This window comes from Ctenopharyngodon idella, chromosome 4 (assembly GCF_019924925.1).
Source record: "Ctenopharyngodon idella isolate HZGC_01 chromosome 4, HZGC01, whole genome shotgun sequence".
In the NCBI taxonomy this organism is placed as follows: domain Eukaryota; kingdom Metazoa; phylum Chordata; class Actinopteri; order Cypriniformes; family Xenocyprididae; genus Ctenopharyngodon; species Ctenopharyngodon idella.
This window is the reverse complement of record NC_067223.1, coordinates 11,891,330-11,903,414: the sequence shown is the minus strand read 5'-3', so window position 1 is coordinate 11,903,414 and position 12,085 is coordinate 11,891,330. Positions and strand designations below refer to the sequence as shown.

Sequence of the window (12,085 nt, the reverse complement as noted above, 5' to 3'; positions counted from 1 at the left end):
TGTTTGGCTCCATTAGGTCACCCGCGCACATATTTGATTGTCTAAGCCCTCTTGCCTCTAATTTACATAAGCAAGCAAAGAATTTGAGAATTATCTTTGATTCAGAGCTTAAATCTGATAAGCATGTAAATTCAGTGGTGAAGGCTGGCTTCTTTCAATTAAGGCACATTGCAAAAATCAAACCCTTTTGTCTTTTAATTAAGTGATGTACTGTAAAAACACACTCTATCAGTCCAAAATCTGTTTTCTGTAACATTTCTAACCACATGAACCAGAAACAGATCCATATCGCCATCATCGTATCTGACGACCGTCATCTCACACATGATTTCCAGACACCTTTAACCTAATTTCCAAAAGATTATTTGTCTTCTCTGCCCAGTTTAGAGTTTTGCTGAGCTTTGGAGAACTGGGCGGCTTAGGATGGAAAACAATCTAATAGCCCATCGGTACATGACAGTACAATGATTAAGCAAACATGCATCAGGGTCTGTGCTATTGCAGCTCTTAATGATGTTCTGAAGCTGTGCCGAGGTTGATCATAAAGCCATTGCCATTGAGTATGTGCCAGACAGTTTATGTTGTATAATCGCTGTTTGATGGCACAGGGTCAGAAAAGTGCTGTTGGAGAATTATTCAATTACTGAGCTCGCACAAAGTCTCCATTAATCACACAGACAGATTCAGAACGTGTACATGGGAACTTAGCCAAACTACACCTACCCAAATAGAAATGTTACGTCAATAGCCAGCATACACTTTGCAGCAATTAGAAGACAATGATTAATAAAACTTTCTATAGAAATGATTTATATCTGAATGCATAATGCATAGTCACAATATAAGCAAGGTGAATTTATGGTCAAGGTTAAACATAAAATAAAGTCAAATTTAAAAAAATAAATGAAATAAAATAAAAAATAAAATAAAATATAAAAATAAAAAATAAGTAAAAGAAAAAATAAAAGAAAAAAATAAAGTAAAATAAAATAAAAATAAAATAAAATAAAATAAAGTAAAAATAATTAATAAATAAAATAATAATAAATAAATAAATAAGTAAATAAAAATAATAAATAAATTAAATTAATAAATTAAAAACAATAAAATTAATAAAATAAAATACAATTTTAGCTCTAAAAATAATTTTTAAAAAAAATATTTAAGCCCTTTAGACTTGGCACCAAATGTGCAAAACACCATAGGATTCTCCATAGGAAGTGCTATGCCCTATATATTCACTGATCTCTAATGTAACATTGCTCCATAATTATAGTCCAATTATAGTTTAATTTCATTATGATAATCACTCTAATGTTTAATAAGGTTCTGATAAAGCTGTTTCTTTGTCCCGTTCAGCGTAACTGATGTGGTAGAGATTAATCTAATTAAAATAGCACGGCTGATAATCATGTATCATAGTAAGGATGTGATCTTGTCTCTCAAGCAAGCAAGCGTTTAAAAAAACCTGCACTGAACCATTTCATATATTAGCAGAACTCATATGTTCATTTATTCAGATAAAATTTAGCAAGATGCAACTTTTGTGAGCATTATTGTCCATTGTCTGGTGTGCTGAGGAATGTGTCGAATAAATGACAATTTATTCCCTGGCTTTGCAGTGTGGTTACTCAACATCTAACGGGTGTGAAAGTGATGTGTGCAGTTACGAGCTCTTCACAGAAAATGCAGAAATCGACAAAAAGCTGCAAAACTACCATCTGGATACTTGTGCTTCTTTATATGCTTATCTTTTTTCTCTGCCGAAATGAAATTTATTACCATGTTTGGATAAGCCACCCTGAAGGTCTTTTCATGCGTCTTCTAAAATTATTAACTTCTAAGTCATCATGCAAATTAGGTTTCTGGAAGAGCCAAGCATCTTTATACCACCGCCAGATATGCTGGCAACCCGCGTACACAAGCATTATGCTGAAAATGGGGGTATTTAATTTAAGGGGAAATACACTTTTGAAGGTTTTATTTTCCCTAAAGTCCACTTAAAATGTTTATCAAATTTCATGCACCAAAAACAGTCTTAATTGGGGTTTTCATGACCATTTTTCAGCCTCTCGCTGACTTTTAAAGACTGTTTTGTTACTGTGCCTTTAAGACTATATGTAAATAACCTCTGTTATAATTGGCTAACCTCTTTGTATAGAGGTATAATGAGTAATAGTGAGTCCCCACCAAGTTTCTGGACATTAAAATAGATGTTGATATGTAAACATGGGCGGTCGTATATTAATGTGCTTGTAGTTGTGATGTCATAACCATGGTGATTTCTGACCCATTTATGCAGATTGTTTTCGATAAGTGACTCGACTCAATGTTAAGGTTGTGGCAGCTTCATTACCTGTGTTGGAGCCTGAAAGGTTGTATCTGGAGTTGACTTTTTTAATGATGTTGTCGTGGATTTGACTCCAATCGCTCTCTGTGTTGCAACTGCAAAAAACAAAACAACAGAGGACAATCAGTGTACTGGATTCAATCCCACAGCCACACAGACATACAGAACAGCAATCACATTAACAGCCCAAAGGACTGGCCATGAGCCAGATGATAATGTGTGAGTGTCAACCAACAAACACATCTGTCTGTCCTCCAGTGCAAACTAGGCCACATTATTACAGATTTCCATTTGCATTTCAGGCACCAATTCATTAGATAAAAATTGTTTTACTTTATAGCACACAAATGTCTCCAATAACAATGAAAACTTCCTCAAATTTGAATGGAGAATGGAGAAATCAGCTTTTTGGGTCCCCATTACCACTTGGATGTAGACAACTTTGTTTGTATAATTAGCCAGTGATTAGTTAATAGCCAGTCACATTTGATAAAACAAACAAACAAACAAACAAACAAATAAATAAATAAATAAATAAATAAATAAATAATAAAATAAATAAATAAATAAATAAATAAAGACAAAAATAAATAAATAAAATAATATAAAAATAAAATAAAATAATAAATAAAATAGATAAAATAAAAAATTCAAATAAAAATCAAATAAAACAAAACAATATAATTCTGACTTCAGCAATGTACATGACTATTATTTACTTATTTATTTATTTATTTATTTATTTATTTATTTATTTATTTATTTATTTATTTATTTAGGTGTTTCATGCCATGTCATCATCAAGACTTTTCTCATGGCAAAAACTAGGTAAAATCGGTTTTAAAAAAGACAAAAGATTATTTAATTTACACATATAAAGATAAACAATTTATGTAACATTTTCTCTGTCCACTTAAGATTAAAAAAAAAAAAAAATCAGATGTTTGATGTTTATAATTTTATTTATCAACAAATCCTTTAGATAACTTTCTGAATAAAATTGTTGGATGAGTTATCTTTATTAAACCAAAACAACAAAACAAAATAAAAAATAAAAAAAATCTAAATTTCTGACTTCTTTAGAAATGTACATTACTCCTTTTTTAAACTTTTTTTTTCGGTGTATTATGCCATGTCGTCATCTAAGACTATTTTCATGGCAAATTCTTTGATTATTAATTATTTTTAGGCCTGGAAAACACAATTTTAAAATTCCCTTATATTTACAGGTTTTTCGTTATTGCGGAAATTCATTGGTAGAGCAAATGAAAATGATGGTGACCAGCCAACCTCAACCAATCTGACCAATCAGAGAAAAGTAGTCTGAATCCAGAAAGTCAGACTTGGCTGTTTTCACAGTCTCGCGGTGTTTGTATGTCTGTGTGTGTGTGCTTGAGGGCCACTTACGCATAGACCTTCAGCAGGTGGTCGTCTTTGGAGTCAGCAGTGAGGAGATCAGCGATGCTGACCACAGCACAGCCGAATGGACGCCTGTATTGCACATTACACGTGTTCTTCTTCTCTCCTGCACCCATCCTCCCTACACACACACACAAAGCAATCAGCGCTCATGACATGCCTGCTGGGTCTTTGGCATCAGTAATTATTCTGTAGAGACGATATCGGCTTTTACCAATCCGAATGATGTGAACGACAATATACACGTCTTTTCTCAGGTCGCCGCTCCCCAGATCCTGAATAATACAAATTAAACTTGATCAACACCGATTACTCTGCATGATTAGCCTGGGAGTGATTTAATCTCAACACTCACCACAAAAAGTGTGCATTGTCTTTCAGTCTTCTCTGGAAACTTGGGCAGACCGTTTTTATTGAGTTTAACAAAGAACCTTTCACTGCAAAACAAAGAGAGAGCGAGATAAATACTTTCAGTTTAAACACTGAGTTCATTCTGCAGTTTAAAAACACAAAGATCACAAAGAATTCGATTTTTAAGGACAAAATACAGTGTGTAACATTTTTGGCACAGCACGCACAGTACTGTTAAATTCAAAGCAAAATCTTACATAAAACAGTTCATCATAACAGATGTTGAACTGTCAATAAATATATTATTAAAACATAACAGATCACAAAAGAAAACAAAAATAAAATGAATATTTTGAGACATTAGCATGCAATGCCAGCAATACCAATTTTTAGATATGCACTACAGTAATACCATGTTTTTATACATTTGCCATGGTAATACTATGTTTTTTGGACAAGTACCATGGTAAAACTATGTTTTTGGATGCAAGTTTTACCATGGTTTTTAAACATATACAAAAACAAACAGATTAAAAAAAAAAAAAAAACGTTTAAATGAACAAACAAAACTTAAAACCAAAACAAAACATAAACCAAACAAACCAGACCGAAACCAAACCATACCCAAACCAAACCACAAAACCAAAACAAAACAACAAAAACAAAATCAAACCGAAAGAAAACCAAACGAAACCAAAACAAAAGACCAAACAAAACCACCAACCAAAATGAAAAGAAATTAAACAAAACAAAAAACAAAACAAAAACTGGTAATACAATGTTTACTAGACACATACCATGCTAATACTTTGCTTTTTTTTTTTTTTTTTTTTCCCTCTCCTGGACATGTACCATGGTATTTACAATCTGATACATCACTGTGCCACAGTTTTGTTTTGTTTTTCTGGGGAAAGAAATATTGAGATTCCCGAGGTGCAACCATCCTGCCCTTGATCAGGATGCTTTATTATAAGTAACTCCAGTTCTGCTATATTTTTGAAAATAAATGTAATGTAAATCATGATGGACACTGCCAGCTGTCAATACAAAGCAATAATGGGAAAGACACGTGTATCCATCACTGACCAACCTCATAATCCAGTTACATGACTTTCACAGCTTCATGATAAAAAGAATAGCAGCCCTATAATGTATCCCAACAGGAACAATAGCTGGCAACTTTCAGATACAATCCACTCAGGAATATACACGCATTCATGTACGGACTTGTATTAAACCGGCCCTTCACACAAACACCACGTTAATTAACTCAGCATTGTTGCGATCCCAGCGTCCCATAACCAGAGGCAGGAGCACAAAGGCTGTTTTGGCCTTTGACACACAGCTGCAGGGCCGCGATCGCTTTCTGAAGAGGCATCTGTGGATAGTGGGATATTCCTATTGGCGGACATCATGCCAGCATTTCAATGACACACAAACGGGCGGCTTTTTTTCCACTCTCACCCGGCACATCACAGAGAATTTGATATTTCCTCCCTTGATGCCAGGGATTGTAACTTGACAAGTTCAAATGGGACACCGATACGACCCCCACGCCTCCCTTCGGACGCGGCTGGATAAATCGACACGGATGGAAAAGTGATCCCTGTACGTCTGGCTGGATAAATTAACCATGCCACAAAACGGTCCCGTGGGAACTGAGGGGGAGCCGTTACCCAGAAGGCTGTCAATCAGCACTTTGTACACATCCTGTGGCAGAAATGAGGAGAAACACAGATAGACTCTTTCTCTCCTACATGCTTCACACACACACAAACACAAGGGGCTTTTGGTAGCAGCATTCAAACTGTCTAAAGAAAAATGAACACAAACAGCATCCTCGTCTTTTAGTAACAGTACTCACTGTCCAGGCACCACTAGATGAAATGGGTATAAATGGTAACATGAGCTGCCTAACACCAGGACTGATGCTGAATCACTCAACATGTTGCAGGATCAGTACAAGTTAAGCTTTTTAGTTTAACACGTGTAAAATGTAACGCAATTAGCGCAGCATAATTTTTTTTTTTTTCCATCATCCTTTAGCTAGCGTTACATTATATGATCATGCCATCATTCAATCAAGTGTTATTGAAAAAAAAAAAAAAAAAAAAAATACAATCTGTACTGGCACGCTGTTTGTGTATCTCCTGTCTGTGTGACACACACACGACTCGTGCGCACAGAAAGCCGCTTCAAACAGCGTTCTCTTTCGTGCTTAAACAGACAAAAACACACAAAAGTATGCCAAAGTGCCCACTTTGTCAAGTATCCTTATAAGCACAGTCTTAAGTTAAACAAAGTCTTAAATGACCGTAAAGAGTTGAGGACATTGGATGTGTGCATCAGATCTTAAAGTGACAGCAGCCTAATAAATCTGCTGCTGTCTGTCATTAATGTTAATCAAAGACTGTTCTTGTCTTAATCGCTTTTGTAGCTTTAATAAGGATTAATCTATATGTTATTTATAAATTTATGCAGTGAAGACTGTGAAGTGTTTGATAACTATTCAAATATTTAAAATATATACTGTCTTTATGTTGCTTCTACATTAATTTGGAGATTACATGTGAAATTACAATATAAAAATATATTAAAAACTTTAATGTTAGGTGCGGTTAATCAGGATTAATTACAGAAAAAAAATGTATATCTCGAAATTATCATTTTATCATATAGTTTTATTACATACTCAGAAGTATGTACTTTCTTCATCAACAGCACATTACATTACAGTGTCAAATTTTCAATTTAGGAAATAGTGATTCCCTATTCACCGCAGTTGTGGGAATCTCTGCAACATCGTGATTAAATCCACAGGAGCTGTCAAGGCTGGACATTGAACAGATTTGAAGCCGCAGGCTAGTCAGGAAAAAAAAAAAAAAAAAAAAAAGCGTGTGCCACCATACCATATAGAAGCCAAAAAATAAATAAATAAATAAAAAAAAAAAAAATAATTAACTGGAAATCAGCCAGGTAGAGAATGGATCAGGGCCACATTAATATTCTCCTTCAAGACTACAGACAGGGACTGAGGGGAAAAAACTCCAATCAATGAACAGAAGGAAAACACTGAGACAATGTGAGCAAACGCCACTGAGCAGCTGCAGAGACGGTTAGAGTCTGTAATTAACCATTAGATGAGATAAACAGGTACACATACACGCACACACAAAACCGTCTGAAAGCTCTCACAGCTTCAACTGCAGGTGTGTTTCCCTGATGAAATCTGTTTATTTGTTTTTCATCTGTCTGGCAGTGGCCAGGGACAAACACAGGAGGAAACACACGTAATGAGGTTATGATTGAAGAGCACATCCTTGTGCAGGACACAAATAGGATATTTTTCCACAAAAGGAAGACCATTATAACATTGCTCCAAAAACACTGCTTAAAATAAATAACTAATAAATCTATTCATCAAAGAAACTTGATAAAGAAATATCATGGTTTCCACAAAAATATTAAGCATCACCACTGTTTTCAAATGCAACAATAAGAAATGTTTTTTGAGCAGCAAATCAATATATTAGAAATATCATCCAAGATGTTTATGTCTTTTTTTGTCCAAGATGTTTATGTCTTTTTTTTCTTCAAGAAAAATCTGAAATGTTTTCCTCAAAAACCTTAAATTTCTTTTCGACTGAAGAAAGAAAGACATGAACATCTTGGATGATGAATTTTAATTCTGAAGTGAACTATGAGCTGACAAATCACACAACCATATAAATGATCAGTTAGATGCTCACCTGAGTGGTTTGTTCTCTCGACTATCATAGATGAAGAAGAAGACCTCCAGTTCTTCACCCAGGTTTGAACTCATCAGACTCTTCAAATGGACAAACAGGTGATGTGTGCTGACAGGAGTCGGAGTTTCTTTCTTCCGGTGCCGATGCTCCATCTATCCATTCAAACACAGAGATCATTACATGTGATGCAACCATTTTTTAATAGAGCAAGAGGGAAAAAAAAAAAGTGACCCCGTAAGGATACACAATGCATGTAAACACCAAATAAAGCTCTAATTTTGCATTATGTTTCTTTTTCTATTTTTTTAATACCCAGAAAAGCAGGAAAAGCTGTGCATAACATAAGCAGAAATGCACTGAATATTCCATTGAATTCCAGCGGCTCCATGTTCACAGCACGGCTCCTTTACAGCCCGCCAAGTCTAATTTGCTTCAGTTTTTATGCTCCTTTCTTTGCAATGACACCACAGAGTGCAATGTCAATTGCACACACACACACACAAACACACGTGCACGCACATCACTGCACACATGCTTATTTCAAGTGCACATTCACACCGTTGTTGTGCAACAAACACACTTCTCACTTGGGAGCATCATCTATCGGATAGTGTAGTCGTTGAACCACACTCTGTGTGAGGACAGTGAGGTGTGAACAGGCGTGATGTGAAATATAAAAAGGCCAACTGAGCCGCGCATATGCTCTCTCTGTGCTTCTGTGTGTATGCATGAGGAGGACAGAGATAGACACTAATGAACACGTATTTAATTTAAAAACTTATAATACTAACTAATTAAATTAAAACAAAGTATTCCTCACTTAATTAGCATAGGAAGTTTTGAAAGAAATTATTCAAGTTAAATAGGCAGTCATTACAATGAATGTGTCCCAAACCATGTTGAAAACATAATGCCAATATATCATTTTTTAAATAAACATATCAGCTTCAAAAGCATTTTTGATATAGGTGTGTGCAATTAATGTTATAGAACAAAACATCCAAACTTATTTCACTAAAACTGAAAAACTTCTTTATAAAAACCCAGAGAAAAATCTTGAGGGAACCACTAGCAAATTAGTCTTGTGGGTTTTTATGTTATCCCTGCAGAACTCTATGGTGTTGGGGTGCAAACAAGAGGTGCTTGCAATAAATGTTTTACAGTTATAGCAACATAAGTAGTTTTTAAATGCATGAATATAACAGTGATCATGCATTTTAAAGTAATGTATTTTTGCTAGATGCTAGCAAATGTAAAATATTATGCTATATAAAAAGGTTAAATACTTCAATTGCATCCACAAATTGGGTTTGAACTGACTGAGGTGAGGTGATGCGTGAGTAAAAACGGAAGCATTTAAGTACATTAAAGTCACCATGAATACAAAATTGACTTTATGGAATACTACAGTGTTATAAATTATTTATCCGTGTGCCCTCATAATCTTTAATCAAAATAACTCCCGCCCCCTCCAGGGCGGTACAATCTGTCACTCACATGAGATCGACCAATAGCAAACCACAACCACCCAATCAATTCCCCATGGACAAAATCAAGTCCCGCCCTACATTTTTTCTTGTTCCTGAAGCCGTTTCACTTGGATCACAATACGGAAGAAAAGACTATCGAAACTTCCCTTTCATGCCAACTTTAATAAATGAAGAAAAAAACAAAACAAAGAGAGCAGAAATTCCTTATTAAAGGGAAATTATGTTAACCAAAGCTCAAATTTCAGAGATTTAATGGGAATGAATAGGCTAAAAAGATTTCAATAAAGACTTTATTCACTGTTTGGCAGGTCGGGTCAGATCACGGGAGCTTATAGAATTCTTAAACCGCTTACTTTCACATCAATAACTCCAAACAAAGACCACCTGTGCCCTGATCAAGTGTGTGTGGCGTAATAATTATCATGAATAATCAACCAAACCAAAAAGTAAGAAAAAAACTCAAGGACAATAACTGTATATATGCGTGTATGTATGTGTGTGTGTTTATGTGTATGTGTATGTGAATATACAGCCATGTGTGTCTGTGGCTGTGTATATACACACATATGGAATACAGTGGGTACGGAAAGTATTCAGACCCCCTTAAATTTTTCACTCTTTGTTATATTGCAGCCATTTGCTAAAATCATTTAAGTTTATTTTTTTTCCTCATTAATGTACACACAGCACCCCATATTGACAGAAAAACACAGAATTGTTGACATTTTTGCAGATTTATTAAAAAAGAAAAACTAAAATATCTCATGGTCCTAAGTATTCAGACCCTTTGCTGTGACACTCATATATTTAACTCAGGTGCTGTCCATTTCTTCTGATCATCCTTGAGATGGTTCTACACCTTCATTTGAGTCCAGCTGTGTTTGATTATACTGATTGGACTTGATTAGGAAAGCCACACACCTGTCTATATAAGACCTTACAGCTCACAGTGCATGTCAGAGCAAATGAGAATCATGAGGTCAAAGGAACTGCCTGAAGAGCTCAGAGACAGAATTGTGGCAAGGCACAGATCTGGCCAAGGTTACAAAAACATTTCTGCTGCACTTAAGGTTCCTAAGAGCACAGTGGCCTCCATAATCCTTAAATGGAAGACGTTTGGGTTGACCAGAACCCTTCCTAGAGCTGGCCGTCCGGCCAAACTGAACTATCGGGGAAGAAGAGCCTTGGTGAGAGAGGTAAAGAAGAACCCAAAGATCACTGTGGCTGAGCTCCAGAGATGCAGTCGGGAGATGGGAGAAAGTTGTAGAAAGTCAACCATCACTGCAGCCCTCCACCAGTCGGGGCTTTATGGCAGAGTGGCCCGACGGAAGCCTCTCCTCAGTGCAAGACACATGAAAGCCCGCATGGAAGGACTCCAAGATGGTGAGAAATAAGATTCTCTGGTCTGATGAGACCAAGATAGAACATTTTGGCCTTAATTCTAAGCGGTATGTGTGGAGAAAACCAGGCACTGCTCATCACCTGTCCAATACAGTCCCAACAGTGAAGCATGGTGGTGGCAGCATCATGCTGTGGGGGTGTTTTTCAGCTGCAGGGACAGGACGACTGGTTGCAATTGAGGGAAAGATGAATGCGGCCAAGTACAGGGATATCCTGGACGAAAACCTTCTCCAGAGTGCTCAGGACCTCAGACTGGGCCGAAGGTTTACCTTCCAACAAGACAATGACCCTAAGCACACAGCTAAAATAACGAAGGAGTGGCTTCACAACAACTCCGTGACTGTTCTTGAATGGCCCAGCCAGAGCCCTGACTTAAACCCAATTAAGCATCTCTGGAGAGACCTAAAAATGGCTGTCCACCAATGTTTACCATCCAACCTGACAGAACTGGAGAGGATCTGCAAGGAGGAATGGCAGAGGATCCCCAAATCCAGGTGTGAAAAACTTGTTGCATCTTTCCCAAAAAGACTCATGGCTGTATTAGATCAAAAGGGTGCTTCTACTAAATACTGAGCAAAGGGTCTGAATACTTAGGACCATGTGATATTTCAGTTTTTCTTTTTTAATAAATCTGCAAAAATGTCAACAATTCTGTGTTTTTCTGTCAATATGGGGTGCTGTGTGTACATTAATGAGGAAAAAAAATGAACTTAAATGATTTTAGCAAATGGCTGCAATATAACAAAGAGTGAAAAATTTAAGGGGGTCTGAATACTTTCCGTACCCACTGTATACACACAATTCAAATGTTAAACTAATAGAATAAAATGTCACGAAAATCATTCAGCTCTAGTATTTTCAATAATTTAAAATAAGAACTAAATCTGGATTGCCAACCTTGCTATTACCAATAACCACTAATTATTTTAAAATCACCAATAATTTTAAAAAGTAAAACATCTGATCTAAAATTTTACATTTAAGCTATACATTTTAAGCTATAATCTAAAAAGCTGCTAACAGAAGAACTGTATAATGTTTCAGGTGGACAAAAAAGCCCTGATGTTTGCTTCCAATAATATAGACTAAACCCGACTCATTAAAAAAGCCTAATATATACACAGACATAGACACAGATGGTCCAATATATTGTGGTGTATTCATAGTTCTTGGCTAAGTTTCCCCACTCCCAATCTCTCAGTTTCTTTCACACACACATTTGTGGTGATGTCTGAATCCTCAGCACTAATTAAAGTGTGTGTGGTGAGACTAGGTGACCTGATTCACTCCCACACTATTCATCACAGCACACTGGGTATGTGTCA

General features: G+C 36.0%; 1 protein-coding gene across 3 annotated transcripts in view; it reads right to left on the bottom strand.

The window, feature by feature from the left end:
• Positions 1–12,085, bottom strand: part of dock4b (dedicator of cytokinesis 4b) — a 92,987-nt gene that overhangs the window by 45,097 nt on the left and 35,805 nt on the right. For all 3 annotated transcript variants that reach the window (XM_051890990.1, XM_051890987.1, XM_051890989.1), the window contains exons 8-12: positions 7,870–8,021; positions 4,125–4,206; positions 3,984–4,044; positions 3,758–3,890; positions 2,357–2,445 (exon numbers count right to left, since the gene is read on the bottom strand). In XM_051890990.1, coding sequence (XP_051746950.1) covers positions 2,357–2,445; positions 3,758–3,890; positions 3,984–4,044; positions 4,125–4,206; positions 7,870–8,021 — 517 coding nt within the window. The remainder of the gene's footprint in view (positions 1–2,356; positions 2,446–3,757; positions 3,891–3,983; positions 4,045–4,124; positions 4,207–7,869; positions 8,022–12,085) is intronic.